The sequence below is a fragment of the Odontomachus brunneus genome, unplaced genomic scaffold (assembly GCF_010583005.1).
Source record: "Odontomachus brunneus isolate Ranch 3 - 2012 unplaced genomic scaffold, Obru_v1 Obru_scaffold_039, whole genome shotgun sequence".
NCBI classification, from domain to species: Eukaryota; Metazoa; Arthropoda; class Insecta; order Hymenoptera; family Formicidae; genus Odontomachus; species Odontomachus brunneus.
In genome coordinates, this window is record NW_022639489.1 from 254,713 (window position 1) to 272,678 (window position 17,966).

The 17,966-nt window shown below is 34.8% G+C and overlaps 4 protein-coding genes across 5 annotated transcripts; 2 read left to right on the plus strand and 2 right to left on the minus strand.

Moving 5' to 3' along the window:
- Window positions 1-5,499: 5,499 nt before the first annotated feature.
- LOC116844133 (ran GTPase-activating protein 1) lies at window positions 5,500-8,289 on the plus strand. Its single transcript, XM_032815297.1, has 5 exons — window positions 5,500-5,838; window positions 5,989-6,408; window positions 6,605-7,413; window positions 7,646-7,873; window positions 7,949-8,289. The coding sequence occupies exons 1-5, from the start codon at window positions 5,721-5,723 to the stop codon at window positions 8,168-8,170; spliced, it is 1,797 nt and encodes a 598-aa protein (XP_032671188.1). The 5' UTR covers window positions 5,500-5,720; the 3' UTR covers window positions 8,171-8,289.
- A 637-nt stretch (window positions 8,290-8,926) lies between these two features.
- LOC116844102 (phosphatidylserine lipase ABHD16A) lies at window positions 8,927-13,504 on the minus strand. 2 transcript variants are annotated; one of them, XR_004377982.1, is made up of 12 exons: window positions 12,998-13,489; window positions 12,871-12,924; window positions 12,384-12,694; window positions 11,879-12,063; window positions 11,679-11,793; window positions 11,469-11,604; window positions 11,065-11,229; window positions 10,197-10,324; window positions 9,860-10,053; window positions 9,549-9,700; window positions 9,171-9,450; window positions 8,927-9,072 (listed from the first exon to the last, which is right to left on the minus strand). XR_004377982.1 is itself a non-coding variant. In XM_032815230.1 (12 exons), the coding sequence occupies exons 2-12, from the start codon at window positions 13,085-13,087 to the stop codon at window positions 9,346-9,348; spliced, it is 1,635 nt and encodes a 544-aa protein (XP_032671121.1). In that variant the 5' UTR covers window positions 13,088-13,264; window positions 13,354-13,504; the 3' UTR covers window positions 8,927-9,345. The 2 variants fall into 2 exon arrangements, 1 of the variants encoding a protein (XP_032671121.1); XM_032815230.1 differs by having other exon boundaries at window positions 8,927-9,450; window positions 12,998-13,264; window positions 13,354-13,504.
- A 106-nt stretch (window positions 13,505-13,610) lies between these two features.
- On the plus strand, window positions 13,611-15,855 carry LOC116844104 (endothelial differentiation-related factor 1 homolog). The gene is made up of 4 exons (XM_032815232.1): window positions 13,611-14,185; window positions 14,315-14,366; window positions 14,933-15,093; window positions 15,360-15,855. Exons 1-4 carry the CDS (start codon window positions 13,967-13,969, stop codon window positions 15,513-15,515), a joined length of 588 nt encoding a protein of 195 aa, XP_032671123.1. The 5' UTR covers window positions 13,611-13,966; the 3' UTR covers window positions 15,516-15,855.
- A 133-nt stretch (window positions 15,856-15,988) lies between these two features.
- LOC116844103 (proteasome subunit beta type-1) lies at window positions 15,989-17,507 on the minus strand. Its single transcript, XM_032815231.1, has 4 exons — window positions 17,275-17,507; window positions 16,911-17,100; window positions 16,518-16,754; window positions 15,989-16,395 (listed from the first exon to the last, which is right to left on the minus strand). Exons 1-4 carry the CDS (start codon window positions 17,370-17,372, stop codon window positions 16,210-16,212), a joined length of 711 nt encoding a protein of 236 aa, XP_032671122.1. The 5' UTR covers window positions 17,373-17,507; the 3' UTR covers window positions 15,989-16,209.
- Window positions 17,508-17,966: the final 459 nt, after the last annotated feature.

The window sequence follows — 17,966 nt, forward strand, 5'->3', positions numbered from 1 at the left end:
TATATATATATATATATATATATATATATATATATATATATATATATATATACCAAATTGACTCTGTTCAAACATTCCTTCCTCATTCATTTCCATAATTTCTTAACTCTGAAAATATTTTATATTTTAATAAGAGCCAGCGCACGAACATTGCCGTAGTTCCTTACGTCATCTTATGGCTCCTGCACATAGGACGCGGTAATACTTGCCGCGCGGCGGAAGTCCGCGCGACAGCCAATCAATATGTTGTTTTTCCGTAAGAGCTAGAAGGTTATTACGGAAAACAGCATATTGATTGGCTGTCGCGCGAACTTTCGTCACGCGGCAAACATTACTGCGTCCTGTGTGCAGGAGCCATTACGTGATAACCTTACGTTACGTGAGACGTAAGCTGAATGTACGGCAACGCACGAAAACGTTACGTTACGTTACGAAAGAATATATATATTCTTCACGTAAGGCTGGCCCTAAACTTGTGTGTTAACGACTGACGCACATTTAAGTTAAGATGTATTTATTTCTTTAATATACACATATCAGTAAAATAGAAATAAATCTTTATTTATCTATATACATCTGCAGAAGAATATACATTAATTATAATAAAAATAACAATGCACATACTTACTTTTCTATTTACTTCTTAATATTTATTTCTTAAGAGACGTAAGTATGTACGCAACGTTTCTCTGCATCCGCTAATCCGATCCGTGCCTCACGGACACGATTTAGTAATCCGGTTAGCCTAGGGAACTTTCGGTCTAAACAATTTACATCACTGCAATTATATCAATCCGATTGGAAATCCGATTGCTCCACGTAAACACCCCCTGCGTAACACTGTACGCAACTGGAAGGCACCCAATAACTTTCTATTAGATAATCTTATGGCTCCTGCACACAGGACGCGGTAATGCTTGCCGCGCGGCGGAAGTTCGCGCGATAGCCAATCAATATCCTGCTTTCCGTAATAACCTTCTAGCTCTTACGGAAAAGCAACATATTGATTGGCTATCGCACGAACTTCCGCCGCGCGGCAAGCATTACCGCGTCCTGTGTGCAGAAGCCATTAGCTCTTATGAAAAACAACATTTTTAGCGAATTCAGTAGCTTGCACTAGTGCGCACTGAGTTCGCATTAAGGCTTGTTTACAGTACATTCTTATATTTAAGATCGTGTCTTAAATACATATTTAAAAACATTTTAACTAATAAAATAATTCGTACGGATGTTATACATATCATATTATGGTTAAAAATATTTGAGAATTTATTTGAGAATTATTTAAGACAATCTTTAAATATAATAACATACTATGAACAAGCCTTAATGCGCACTCAGTGCACACTAGTGCAAGCAACCGAATTCGCTATTGATTGGCTATCGCGCGGACTTCCGCCGTGCGGCAAGCATTAATGCGTCCTGTGTGCAGAAGCCATTAATATCGACAATGCATATCAACGGTGACGTTCAATTAATACAATACGTCTTGTTAATGAATATTATACCAGCTTAATATACCGTTATTTATATATATCGTCGATATTAAGATTATCTAATAAAAAGGTACTATTTAGTACGCGTATCAAGTGCAGCCAGTGGCTTGGTTTACATTATGCACTTGATACGCGTATTAAATAGTAACTTTCTATTAGATAATCTTAATATCGACGATGTATATAAACAACGGTATATTAAACTGGTATAATACTCATCAACAAAACGTATTGTATTGATTGAATGCGTCGCCGTTGATATGCATTGTCGATATTAAGATTATCTAATAGAAAGTTACTATTTAGTACGCATATTAAGTGCACGATGTAAACTAAGCTATTGCTACGTCCATGCAATGGACGTAGTATACATGGACCTCGCATATGGCCAGAAAAGTGAACCCAACATGTAGAAAGAGACCATAGACATAGGCTCATATTCCTCTTTTATCTATAAAAATGTCTCTAAGGCTGCGTTCCCCACCCCAGATTCCCCACCCGGGTGTATTCTATTCTACTAGAAGTGCTATAGTATATGTAACATATACTGTAGTGTTTCTAGTAATAGAGTGCACCTGGATGAGGAATCTGAACGCACCCTAAAAGAGACTTAGGAGCAACCTGATTAACTGAAAAGCTACATTTAAGGCACTTTTATCGATAAAAGAGAATTCAGAATATGGGCCATAATGGCTTGGTTTACATCGTGCACTTGATACGCGTACTATATAGCAATTTTCTATTAAATAATCTCAATATTGACAATCCATATCAACAACGACGCATTCAATCGATACAATAAGTCTTCTTGATCAATATTATACCAGCTTAATATACCGTTATTTATATACATTGTCGATATTAAGATTATCTAATAGAAAATTACTATTTAGTACGCGTATCAAGTGCACGATGTAAGGCTGCATTCAGATTCCCACCAGGGTGTATTCTATTACTAGAAATGCTATGGTATATGTAACATATACTATAGTGTTTTTAGTAATAGAGTGCACCCGGATGAGGAATCTGAACGCACCCTAAACCAAGCCACTATCTGGGGGTCGATTGTGTATCTTGAAACGGAGTAAAAATTATAAAAATGAGCAAATTCACTAGGCATTGTCCAATGAAGTTACAAATATGTTAGTAAATTTGCTCACTTTTGTCATTTTCACTCCGATTTGAGATACACAATCGACCCCCTGGACGGAACGTATTTCGCGGGGAGTATAGCCACAGGAAAAAGAGGAATAAAAGTCGGAAGTGATCACCAAATATGGCAGCGGCCTATATTACGGAGCACAATATCTTGGTATAGTGTATTGGAAAATGTACAAAATGAATACGTGTGTATGAGTGTGTGTGAATATAAAATTTTATTTTGATTATAACTGTCTGTTATATTAAAACATACCTGTGAAATGTAGTCTTACTATTTTTATGTTCCCATTCTAGTTGTATTTTATTTTTCCGGCTTCTCGGTTCTCCGGTTTTTACAATGGGTGCTTTCCAGTTGCGTACACTATATTACACAAAATCAGTTTATTGGTTTTAAAAACTAATTTTATAAACCAGTTTTAATAAACTGTGTAATACAGTGTACGCAACTGGAAAGCACCCTATGTAAACTAGTGTTTTCTAGTGAAAATTAAAGTTAATAAGCGTAGCGGCTTGAAAAGAGACTGGTATTTCCGACGTGAAGTGGATAATATCTTTTTTATTATTTAGATTTTATTATTTATTATTAAAAAATATCAAAATATAAGCATAGTTGAAAAATAATCCTAACCCTACCTGACATATATACACATTAGTACACACTTTGGCCGGTATTCATAGTTGGATTTTATTTTTAAGGTTGGCTTAAGTTTATCTTTAGATACTCCGTAGCCAATGAAATGATCCGTTCATCATCTGAAGATAAACTTAAGACGGTCTTAAATATAAGATTTGACTATGAATACCGGCCTTTGTTCCAATTGAATCGTGCACAACGTTACACTGCATTTCTGTGTACATATGTGTCAAGATGTGTTAAGTAATTGGAAAGCACTCATACTCGAAACTTATTTCAAGACCGTCTTAAGTAATGTCTTATGGCTCCTGCACACAGGATGCGGTAATGCTTGCCGCGCGGCGGAAGTTCGCGCGACAGCCAATCAATATGTTGTTTTTCCGTAAGAACTAGAAAGTTATTACTGAAAGCAGCATATTGATTGGCTGTCGCACGAACTTCCACCGCGCGGCAAACCTTGCCGCGTTCTGGGGTGCGTTCGAAAACGTTTTCTGCCAGAAGCGAATGAGGTGATCAAGGGATGTGTTGGGGATAATAAGGTACTCAGGGGAATGTTGGTTTTCGAACGACTCCTTGGCAGTATGTTGCCATGCACTGTTGACTTTTTTCAGTTTCTCACTTATTTTTGACCATACAACATCATTTCTAACAATACTACTTTCAAACATAATTTGATGTTGTTTCCATTGATTAATAAGGGCTTTAACAGTGTTCTCATCTTTCCAAAACGCTTTCTTTTCATCTGATGGAGTCTGGACCGAAATTACATCTAGATCCCTATAAACTGATTTTTTAGACTCCATATTAAATGATTCCCGAATGTGCGGGATATCCGGCACTTCGACCGTAATGTTTGCTGCAAAACCAATTTAAAAACCAATTTAAAAAAACATGTTAATACAGTATTAGATATTATGTAAAAATTAATATACTATAGTATATGAGGTTAAAAGACGCATATTTTGGCAGATTTTGTAGAAAAATTTGCGAATAAATATTTACCCATTTTATCCCATAAAAGTAAACATCCATTTTGCGTAATTATGACTTCATTTGTGTCTTGATCTCTTAAAAGCTGATGCCTTGTCAGATCAATTAGGTTAGACATCTTTTTCAATTGTCCCGCCATTTACATTTACCCTCTTTTCCCTACCTAAGGCTGCGTTCAGATTCCTTACCCGGGTGCACTCTAATACAAGAAGTGCTATAGTATATGTGACATATACTATAGTGTTTCTAGTAACAGAGTGCACCTAGGTAGGGAATCTGAACGCACCCTAAGCGAGGTAGGGAGAAATAGTCACTCTCGGATGCGTTCAGATTCCCTACCCGGGTGTACTCTATTACTAGAAACACTATAGTATATGTTACATATACTATAGCACTTCTAGTATTAGAGTGCACCCAGGTAGGGAATCTGAACGTACCCCTCGAAGTGACTTCAATGGGGAGCGGTGCATTTGGACACGGTGCATTTGGACACAGCCAATCACAGCACCGTATGATTAGAGACATTTGTAGGAACAGCGATTTCCCTTGGAACAGCGACTTGTGATTGGACTGTGTCCAATTGCCCCGTGTCCAACTGATATACACCCACTTCAATGTGTTTTCGAACGCAACGATGGAAAGTCCACCAATAGCTCTCGGAGTATTTTCGAACGATTTCAGGAGGATTAAGGCACTCAGGGGATGTTTTCGAACGCACTCCTGTAGGCAAGAGCTATTAAGATGCGAATACGGCTCTGTGATTGGTTCATGACATCTTAAGACAATACTTAAGATGATCTTAAATATACGATCGGGCTATGAATACCGGCCACAGAGCCGTATTCGCATCTTAAAACTTATTAATTATTTTATTAATTATTAATTATTTAAGACGGTCTTGAAAGAAGACTATAAATACCGGCCATAGTCAATCAGAAAGACCCATATTCTCAATCCTCTTTTATCTATAAAAGTGCCTCTAAAAAAGATTTAGGAGCCACTTGATTGGTTGAGAAGCTATATTCAAGGCACTTTTATTGATAAAAGAGGGTTTAGAATATGGGATAAAGCTTATAAGCCACTTTTAGAGGCTCATTTATCGTTAAAAGAGAACTCAGAATACGGACTTTCGGCTGCGTTTTGATATTCACTGCTAATACTGAAAATCTATAGTATACGTGACATGAACTATAGATTTTCAGTACTGGCAGTGAATATCGGAACGCAGCCTTTGAATCGCTGACAAAGATTGGTAGAGATTTCCCGCGCACGCAATCTCATCTCGTATACGTTTGCGAAGTCATGTGCTGTGACAATTAATATCAAAGAGAGAAATCTCATTCATTACTCGTTATCATTTGACAGCAAGAGTGCGCCGCTGGGTTATAACAAAATTTTTGGGTTTTTACAAAATCTCAAGTGGCAAAAAAGCAGACGTTATGACTTCTTTTAATTTCAGCGAGCTTAGCAAGCAACTGAAAGATACCACCCAGCAAAATTCTCGTGTCGGTGTCTCTTTTGCCGGTCGATCTCTCAAATTAGATACTGCAAACGATGGTAAGATATTATTCATCTATTTTGAGGAAAAAAGCAAGTTCGAATAAATTACTTTTATTTAATTTTATTTGCTACAAACTTACTACAACTTCAACTGATTGACTTTATCATTTATCTTGCAACAGAAGATTTATTTCGTCTCTTATGCAGCTCTGCAGGTGGTGGAAGCAATAAACGCATGTCCTTGTTTGGAATATCTGGATTTAGAAGGAAATACACTAGGTACACAGGCTGCAGAGTCTATAGCTGAATCGTTAAAAGAAAAGGGAGCTCCCTTGAAAAGAGCTTTATGGAAAGATATGTTCACTGGTCGTTTGAAGACAGAAATACCAAAAGCATTGGAATACCTAGGCACAGCATTGTGTGTAGCTGGTACTCGTCTTACCGAACTTGATTTGAGTGACAATGCTTTTGGACCGATTGGTATTCAGGGATTAGCAGATCTGTTGATGTCACATCCATGTTATACCCTTCAAGAATTAAGATTGAACAATAATGGTCTTGGTATATCTGGTGGAAAGATGTTGGCTCAAGCAGTATTAAAGTGCTATGAAAATAGTTCCAAAGAAGGTAAGATATTGTAGTAAGATATATGTGTTGATATATATATATATATATACACACATATATATATGTGTATATATATGTATATGATGATATAACAAAAAATATATAAATATAATATTTATATGTACTTTTTAGTAGAAAAAATAACTCTACATTGAAAATATTGCTTTAGAATTTAATGGGTTATATTTTACCATAGGCAAACCACTTGCGCTGAAAGTTTTTATTGTTGGCAGAAATAGATTAGAAAATGAGGGTGCACAGGCGTTGGCACGTGTATTTAATGAATTAAAAACATTAGAAGAGATTGTGATGCAACAAAATGGCATATATCATAAAGGCATTGAAGCAATTGCATATAGTTTGTCAGCTAATCCTAATTTGCGAATTTTAAATTTGAATGATAATACAATTGGCTTGAAAGGAGCCAGAGCACTTGCTAAAGTCCTACCAACTTTTCAAAACTTGGAGGAATTGAATCTTGGAGATTGTTTGCTGAAGACAAAGGGAGCTTTAGTTTTAGCAGAGGCGTTAGCAGTGATTGGCAATCATACGTCTCTTAGAAATTTGGATTTAAGTCATAATGAAATACGTATTGATGGTGGAAAGGCCATTGCTCAGGCTATGATCGATAAAACGCTTCTGTCTAATCTACAGCTGGATGGTAATATGTTTGGGATAAAAGGACGTGATATGCTTAAGCAAATTCTCACCAATTCTGGAAGAATTGATGCATTAAATTCATTTGATGAGGATGAAGATGATGGTGATGACGATGATGATGATGATGATGATGATGACGAAGATGACGAAAATGAGGATGATGGAGAGAGCGAGGAATGTGAAAGTGATAATAATGAAGATACAGAAAGTGACAAAGATAATAAAACGCGAGATAACGGTGCGCAAAGCATAGTGACAGTCGCAGAATTTTTAAAATCACCAGTAGGTGAGAAATTATTACTACTGCAAGGTAATAATGTGCAGGCCTTTATTGATCATGCAGAGGTATGCATTAATATGTATTGACATTAAAAAAAAATATATATACATATACATTAAAAAAATATATATTATACACACCATACATTAAAAAAAAATATACATACATACATACATACATATATATGTGTGTGTGTGTGTGTGTATGTATGTATATGTGTGTGTGTATCACATGTATTATATTGGCAGATTACAGCAGTTAACTGCATTCTTCAACAAAACTTGCTTCTTATTTCAGATTTTAGCCATTCAAAGTGATATAACTACAGAACAAAAGTTTATAGAGGAACTTATGCGAATAACTATGAAAGTATCAGCACTATGCGATAGTGGCTACATGAATGTGAGAATAAAAGCAGAATCCTTGTCAGATGCGTTATATGCACAGTTATTCTCATATGCTATAGAAAAAGATCAAATTTCGAATTTGACTAATGCGCTATTGATCAATCTTGGCTTAATTAAGGTAAGAAACATTATTATAATATTGAATATAATACAGAAACATTGAAATGGATAAAATCTCTTCACTTTTTTTTAGAGTGAAGACAAGAACAATGGGAAAATTGATTGGAACCTGGAGGGATGTTTTAAAGCTTTAGAAAAAATTTGCCAGAGGGATTATTTCTTGGAGCAAACGAGAAGTACATTAAAGTTATTTGTAGATAAACCAGTGAAGACTAGTCGTGCAAAGGTAGTAGATCCCTTCCGAGATTCCAAAGCTGCTCTCAAAACTGTCCTAGATCGTACTCAAGTTACATAAATTTATTCTAAATCACTATATTTTAACATGAAATGTACCTATTTATTTTTATATGTTGCATGAAAAATAGATTAAACATTTCACACATAAAATTGTACCTAAGTAAACTAATACTATTACTGTGTGTAAATTCTCCTAAACCTATAATCGTTTTTTTAGTTCTTTAGGGAGAAGATTTTTAAAATATTGGATAAAATTTTGTACTCTTAAAATTTCAAACAAAACTATACTAAAAATACTTTATAATAATTTTACTTTTGTCATAAAAAAATTAATATATAAGTCGTAGATTATTATATGATTAAAATGAAAAATACATTTATTATCTTACATTATATGTATATTCATTTTAAACTTTTATAATTACTTCTGTAATTTTTAATCTAACAAAAAAATAATTGCACCATGTAAAAGTAATTATTAAGGTAAAATTTCTACAATTACTCTATTATACTATGAAAACATATTAAAAATTAAAAATTTTTAAATTTAATATCTATATATTAATACGTATAAAAAAAATATGAATTTTTATATATAAAACACATTGTGGCGCTAAAATAGTGGTTGATGATACATAACATGTAATTGATGTGAAAAACTTAAACAAGTATTGTGTGACTTAAATAAAATGTTAATAATTAATGAAAAGTCACGAAAAGTGAGAGAGAGATTGGAAGATTTAACATTGAAATTTTTACAATTAATCTATAATATTGAATATAGGTTATCGTGGAATAAATAATGCTTGCGATATAACTCAAAATGCATTTAGCAAATATTAATCCTTTAAAATCCATCAAAGTGCACTCAGCGATGAGTATCTCACTGGACGTAATTATTTCACGACACACAACAGGATGGTATGTCACGAATTGATTGGTTTCTATTTAGTAAATTTCCTATTAAAAATTTATACTATTAATTTAGTTGCACTTTAATATCTTGAAGCAAAAAAAAACGAATTGTACTTTATTTCAGTACATAAACAATTAATTACTTGCGTGTCTGTTAAATACAGTTCAGGCAGACGTAAATATACTACTCTGGTGAGTCTAATTCGCCATCCGATCATAAAGGGTTAATTATTGCTCTTATCCGTTCACGTATTGTATTATATAAATAAGAATCTCTTTGAAAGCTGTTGTAACTTATAAAATAAGATATCACGTAAATTATTTCACAGTAATCGCGAATGCTGGATCCCAGCCCGGATGAAAAAGATCGACAATTAATTGAGCACAATGTGATGACGATTGATCTTTCATATACATTGTCACCTAGAAAGAAATAAGAAACGATCAGAAAGTACAATTTTTTTATTCCGTCCGTTATATCCAAAGTTTATATGTATTATCTTTGTACATGTGATACGTACAAGGAAAAGAACCAACTTCAGTTTTGCCTCAGTATTACAGTCTTGTCCTAAAGTAGACGGATAACTTATTACCCCATCATTTTTGCGTATATCAGCTGCTATTAATTCTAGGCAAACTTTCTCTTCCATATTTGACGTTTCCAATATAGATGCTACAGCGAATACAAAAATTAGTTTACATAACCAATTTATGATACGGTTTTTTGTATAAAAATATAATTACAATAATGTGCAACTATGTGATTGTAACACATATATCTTTCATTAAAAATGTCCTCAAATAAAAATAACTCTATCGATGTTAAACTTACCTTTATCGGAAGCTTCAGCAGATAAGAATCTTGTTAAAAGCTCACTAGACTCGGCTGTATCGGAAAATAAGTGCGGATAGCGTCTCAAAAGCAATTTCGTCAGCAACATATTACTACGATTTCCCGCTAAAGTATCAGTAATAGAAACTACTTCATCCTCTGTTCTTCTCACTAATAATACAGTTCCATTATATCTATGAAATAAAAGAAACAACGATATATGTATCGTATACGATACATGTGTGGCGACAATTATCGGTAATTTAATAAGGTAAAATATCATAGCAAAAAATATCATGATTATATCATGATTAAGGCGATATTCTGGAATACCTACCTATTCAATTGCTCTGCTACATTCAGATTGAAATAATCTCTAATTATATTGCGGACTAATCCTTCTAGAGATGGGGACATTGTTTTAATAGCCAATGGAAGTACATCATCGAATGTAGCATCTAATATCTATAGAAACACAAGTTTATAGAACGTATCCGATATGCATGTCGACGATATACAGGTTGAATCTAACAGGTAAGGGACAAACGAATAATTCGAAAATTACGCGAGATACTAACTAAGGAAATTACTAATTATTAAAATTATAGTGTCAGAGGAGTCATCGACTGTTGATTTTGGATAATCTTGAAAGGTATTTGAGATCGAATTTGCATTTTTCAAAGCTAGAAAGAGTACTTTTGAGTTAACCGATGAATTTTACTCGCGAAAATAAAAAACTTTTACTTTGAAATGTTTTTTCTCCAAAATTGATCTGGAAGTTTTTAAGATAATCCCGAGATTTGATTTGAGTTTGCTATTTCTCGAAAACTGCAACAGACGTATTGCAAGAAAAATTTTGTCCAACGTCAGCAGAATTATCTGATTGTGATTTCAATTAACCTTGGATGACTGGCTTTAACTTTGATTCACAGTCAAAGAAAATGCGTAAAACTTTCATAAAATCAAGACGTTTTATAACAAATGCTCAAAATTTAATTCATTTATCTCTAAGTAGATTTGCGGCTTTTTTCAAGCCTTTTCGCACACATAGTTTCTTTCGTCCGCCTTATGAAAATATGATGCCAAAAATATGGCAAATTTTTTGAATTTTGTGTTATTCGCACCGTTTTCGAATTGTTCGCCGTTTGTTACTTCCTATTAAATTTACCCTATACAATAGGGAAAGAATCGAGAATAATGCTCACCAAGCTCTGAACAGAGGGATAGTTCATTGCGGCCCAAGTAGCGGTATACCCTCCAATGCTCCAGCCATATAGAATGATTTGCGTTTCGGGGAATTTCAGATGTTCGATCGCAAAGCGCATTATACAATCGACGGCATTTTCTTCTTGATTTGGATACGGTGCGCCCTTTATGGTCATTGTCATGACTTACTGTTACCGTTACACAAGTGCAAGTTGGCCGAAGGGGAAGATTTGTCATTACTCCAATGTTTACATTTATTATTTACATGCAAGCGACAATAACTGTAACATCAGCAAAATTTCATTGTCGTGATAGAGCATCGACAGAGTAATAACAATTCTTCCCGCATCGGTTTGTTATTGTCAAATATCATAAAACTGAATTTATTGTATGTTACACTTACAGTACTACCACCGAAACCTGGATGATTCCAACCCAATACTGAATAGCCCTTGTTCAAAGGAGTAGATATGACGCCCGTCTCGTAGAAGCCACAGTTTCCTTCGCAACATACAATTAGTATATTGCCATTAGCGCTTCTGTAAAATTGCATACATGGAGAACGAATTGCCGCACAAGAGCTGTAAATAATATTGTAAATCGTTTGTGTTACTTGTTACGCCGATCGACGAACATCGCGTCAATTTGATTTTTGTCAGAGGTCACCAATTTGAATCTTTCCCCACCTTGTTTGATCAAGTCCATTCTACCTTTTAGTAATGTGGAGCCTTTAACACAATAATATATAATGATAATTTTAAATAACAGGGAGAAAATATTAATCAATATAGCAATGATGAATTAATGTTTTACCTAGTGCCCAATTGATGACAGATAAACTACCAGGATAAATTAACATAATAGCCAAAGTATGTGCCACCACATAGGAGAACAATTTACATGGTATAGCAAATAGATACTCTCTGCCACTTTGTTGTCTCAGACGTCCACTAGCCTTACCAATCTTTTCCAATGTCAACTTGTCTGCAGTTTTATCACTAAAAAAAAAAAAAGTAAAAAAGAAAGATGAGAAAACAATTTGTATTATACTATTTACAAAGAGATGCATAGAAACTATCAGAAATATATAACACTTTAGGCTTTTAATCTTTATAGACTTTTGCATTAATTTGAATATTTCTTTGTGTAACACATATAGATACTGACAGCTTTCTAAAATTTGGAATGTAATTACTAAAAATTTATAAAAGTTGTAATTCAAAGTTAAACTTCAAATTCAGAGAGAAAAGGAATTTATTATTAACAATGAAATTAAAAACATCTCTTAGGGTTATTGTTGAAAAAATACATGTCCAACCTTTGAAATTCTGACACATCAAAGTCCACAGGCCAAGCCCAGAATTCAAAGTCATACTTGTGAAGTTCTTGCTTTGTTTTTTCATTATATTGAGAGCGCGCCTCAGCCAATGTTTGTACAAATTTCACATATACTGGATTATTGATACGAGAGTAACCACGTGCAGCCAATGAAGCAATAAGAATTGCACCAGCACTAGCAGCTAATTTACTTAAACAAACAGCATTGTCCATTAAGGAATAATTACGCTGGTATATAAATGTGGCAACAAATGGTATGGCGTAGAGACTTATGGACCATATCGCAGCAAACTGTAACATCACAAAAAATAATGTGCAAGCTTTGTAAAAGTTGGTAACTGCAAAAACTACGATTAAATCAATTGTATACATGTGTGCGTATGTATCTTGTGCGAAAATGTGACAACAAAAATTGAGCAAATCCTCAGTGGCGTTTTCTTGTTCGCAAATCATTGCAAAATACTTACAGGTATTACAATTTGATCGCCCCATCGCTCCAAGTTTTTGGGCTCATATGACTTCTGTAACATATACACGAATAACCTCAGCTACATGGAATTTCTATGCAAAACATTGAATAAATATCCTACTTACGTCAACCAAATGACCAATCCATGTTACCTCATAGATCTTGAATAGCCGTGGACTGAACGTACACTTCCACAATGTTCTGATCAACGACATCCCGCCCTCACCCTTCGCACAAGTCAGCTGAATCACGCGTATGAATACGTACGCTTGTGGTATGTTACCGCTAATTAATCGGCGATGCGTTTCTCAAACTTTCAGACAGCACACACGACACAAAAAGGTAGACTAAAACATTTTTCATTTCCGCCACGTCCGTCGAACAAGCGTCATCTAGATAGACGACAAATAATTCCGAGCTGCCCGGAGAAGCTTACGTATTATTGCAATATCATGCTGGACTTGTGCGATGTGTAACTTACGTTTCAATTCATCATGTCCATTTTTTTCCCTTTAATTTGACAAACGAGAATTTTATAAATAGCACTGTCACATTACGATTAGAAATTTCAAGCGTATAAATCACATGTTAAATATGATCGATACCGAGGAAACAGGCTATCATCGTTGTGATTGCGCGCATATGATATGTGTGTGTGTATGTGTGTGTGCGTGCGCGCGCGCGTGCGCACACATGTGATGTACATGTATCAGTAGATGTGCTTTTCTTTTTTTTTTTCTTTAACAAAACGTACTGTTCCTTCCTGTCATGGGTAATATTATTGACACGCGCGTGTCTTCACTCGAATACACGACAATTGAGATGTCAGTTCTCAAGCACAATATGCATTTCTACGAATAAAACTTGTGACATAATATTCAAAAGTTCATTGCGGATCTCGGATATACGAAGAGTCGGCGGATCATTTAACGACCGGTAGCGAGGTAAGGAACAGCCGACGCAACGACGTGATTGCTGAATTCGCTCGAGTTCACCAAGACGCGTGACAAAACCGCGCTTTTCGTTTGCTCGCGAAATCACAGCTTCGCGCCAGCCGTTTGGTCGGCGTGCGGTCGATCGAGCTGCCGCGCCGCATGATTTTCGGAACGTCGACGGAGCATAGAACTCGCTGGAGAGAGAGTACGGTGCAGCGCAGCGCAGCGCAGGCGAAGTGGAGAACCGTGACGTTGATATCGTGTCCGTGTGATAACCGACGGCTCGCGGCGACTTTTTACAATATGTCAGATTGGGACACCGCGCCTATTACTTTGCGTAAACGCACGCCGAAAGCGTCCACGCTGAAAACCGAGAAGGTAATTTACACCACGTTTTTTTACGCGCATGTAAACGTGTATGTATATATATATGTGCGGCTCGTAGTGATAGCAGCCGATGACCATGTATGCGTCGTGATTGTGATGTAACTGTATGTTTATTTACAGGCGGTGAACGATGCGCGGCGGCAAGGTTTCACCGTGGAGACACAGGCAAAGTGTGAGTATCGGATTGTCTCCGCGGATGTTTCTGTTCTTAGAACGAGCTTCTCGAGCGACAATCCGAGTCGGTTGTCATGACAAATAATATATGTGGCGAAAGAAATGATAGTTTCGCATACTTTACAGTCGCAAGCGCGACTGCAATGACTCGAAATCAACAATTTTCTGATGGTGAAATTAATTTTTTATCGTAAGCTTTTTTGTTATTAGTATCCTAAGCTTCATCAAAACATAATGTTTCTTCTCTGGAAAGTGAAGATATTTGAATATAAAAGAAAATTGGTCTCAATACAGACTTGTAAATAAGTATATGAGTTGTGTGTATTATTTATTTCAGATAATAAAAGTTATTATTTTACTAATTTTCTTGTAATATATTGAGAGAATCTGATATATTATGACATATAATAACATTTTTAGTAGACTTGAGACCCCAAGCATAATTTTATTGTATTTGATTAAAAGTCCACACATTAATGTAAATTTTATAAAATACCCCATTCTTGGTGACAATATAAGAGCGGTAAGAATATAATAATTTTGAGAACCAATCTTTTTAATCAGGGGGTGGTGGTGCAAACAGACAACACGTAACTACAAAGAACACAGCTAAATTGGATCGAGAAACAGAAGAGTTGAAGCACGATAAAATTCCACTTGACCTTGGCAAACTTATTCAACAAGGCCGACAGAGTAAAGGATTATCTCAAAAAGATCTAGCGACGGTAGAATATCTTTATATCTTCTAAAATTATAGAAATATAATTATAATCATATGTGGAGGAGTTAACTCTGTCTGCAGCATCCAGACCTAATCCATCGTGCCTATCCACATCACAGTTTCCAGCTATAGCCCAAAGTTTGTTCTCCTTCTAAGCAAACTTTTAACCAGCAGCCACTTTATCTATTTAGTTTTGACAACAGTGTAATCTAACACATTTCAGTGTTTGGATATTTTTGATATTTAATTATTCTCATTCACATTTTACAGAAAGTTAACGAGAAGGCACAAGTTATCAACGATTATGAAGCAGGACGTGGAATACCGAACCAGATGGTCATTGGCAAGATTGAGCGAGTATTAGGGGTCAAATTGCGTGGTAAAGATCGTGGAAAACCGTTAACGACCCCCGGGACAAAGAAGTGAATCTCGGGGGAAGGAAACTATTTTCTACACTTACATGGTTCTCATGAAAGAACTTTGGCAGAGACGGTAGAATGGAAAGCTACAAACCCCTACCTTTCTTTTCTTCGGTTATTTTCATATAGTGGATCACAGAGTAGCTTATACTTGTTTTTACATGCAAAAATTAAAAGGATATTTTAGGATAATACAGACATAACAAACTTGTAATATTAACAAAGGTTCATTGAGTTACCTTCATCATTATTTGTTACAGACATTTCAAATGTACATTACTAATGCTACTATTAAGAGCAAAATATATTTGAGCGGTAAAATAAAATTCTTAATTTATGATAAAGTATTTAATATTTGTTTACTGAGTACCATTGTACAGAGGGGTTATATGCAGGATTTAAGAATTAAAAAAAAAAAAATAGATGAAACATTCATATATGAAGTAGAACATAGAAATAAATATAAAAAGAATGCCTATCTTGAGACAACACTGTATATTTATATCTCTTTTCCATACAAGCGTTTTCTACGAACTATTCCTTAGGATGATCTTCATATTCAGTATCTGCACTTCTTTTTCTCAGTGCTGTCCTCAAAGAATATACAAGAAAAAAAAATTGAAAAAGAAAAAAATTATAAATTCTTGAATACTCAATTTTATTTATGTAGATTCCATAATATAAACGTTTCTTTTCGTCCACTAATCTTTCCTCAACGCGAAACTAGTGTCTTGTATTCCATCCTTGGTAATAATTTTGATAGTTATCCCATCACCTGTGTATATATCTCTTTCAGCTGCAGATGTAAAAACATCCTTTAGAATAGCCACAGCTTTTTCTTGAGTTAAGCTCTCAGGAGTGATGCCTTCTTGATTCTTGTATCCAATCTGATAGATAAAAATGTTACCATGTAATATTAACAACATAAAGAGATTTTGTTGTTAAGCATCTTTTGCACCGTTTTTCTTTTTTAGAAAAAACACTGTTTAAAGTAATTTAAAGTATATACTTGATTATCGAGAAGTGGCTGCAAAAGTGCGCCAGCTGAGCCACCTGCTCTGTATGTAGTTTTTTCACAATGTCCAATAGGATCATAGCTATATATACATCCTTTTCCATTTTCATCTAATCCAGCAAGTATATTACTGACATAATATGGAAAGAATCTTTTATAATACAGCATTGTTGAAAGCATCTGTGCAGTTGCTGGGGTTGACATTTCTTTTTGATGTTCATGCTTGTACATCTAAAATAAAGTTATATATTACATATAGCTGATAATTTTTTAATATAACTTATGATTCTTTTGTATATTTGCGCGTACACATACATACACATAACATTCTTGGATATCATATATTTTATACAATCTAAATTAATTATAAATGAATAGAATTTATACCTGCATACGAGCAGACAAGAGACGAGTTAAAGTCAAAGTATCGCACCAACAACCAGAACATCCTAAAATAGTAGTTTTTGACAGTGGGAATAACTTGTCCTGCTGCCGGGTGTAAATCGAAAATCCTGTACTAAGACGTGTGTCTGCAGCAATGACACAGAAGTCGTTGCCTGCAAGAGCCACTACACTCCTGAGAAAATAAAACAATATGACCAAAATATCGTAGAATATATTTATCAAGGAAAATATGACAATGTAATAAATAAAAATATCAGTCAATTGTAGAAAGAGATACTCGTTTGATATTTAAAACTACTAAATTATATTGACATAAAAAGGTATAGGTTATTTTTATTTAAATTACCCTCCATTGTCAGCATACGGAGTAAAGCTCACTGTTCTTGCTCCTTGCACTTCATAATCAGGCAAATGTCCTTTTCCATTGTCTATTAATAGAGCCATTACTGTATTTAGTGCAGTCTGGAAATGTAAACGCTGATACGTACAAACGAATGACACTACAATTTGTAGCAAAGATGGAGCATGACATCAAAACAGTCGTTGATTTGCGAGTCGTCTTGCGCGTTTTTTCACTTGTCATGCGCATTACCGCTATATTAGGTGCATCCACTACTGCACCGATTGAGTGCATCCATTACTGAGTATTCAGTGAGCTCTTGTATCCGATTGGCATATTCCTTTAGTTCTAAAAATATACACCAATCAGATGTAAAAGTTCACTGAGCGCTTTGTGAGCGCTGGTGTATGACTGTGGTGTAGTACTGGTGTATGAAGTGATTATCGCGATATGTAAGTTTCAGAAAATTCATAAAAATAAAAAAGTTGTGTAAAAGAGATTATTTGAAAAATACACATTTCTCAAACAATAAAACGCTATATATAAATACTAATTATAATTAACTACTATCAAGTTGATTTTCTGTTTTTTTCCGAATTTACGGAGATATTCTTGTCACTTACGTCGCACATTTAGCGCTAAATGCGATTATTTGAGAATTATAAATCTTGTTCAATTGATCACAGCAATGCGAAAGT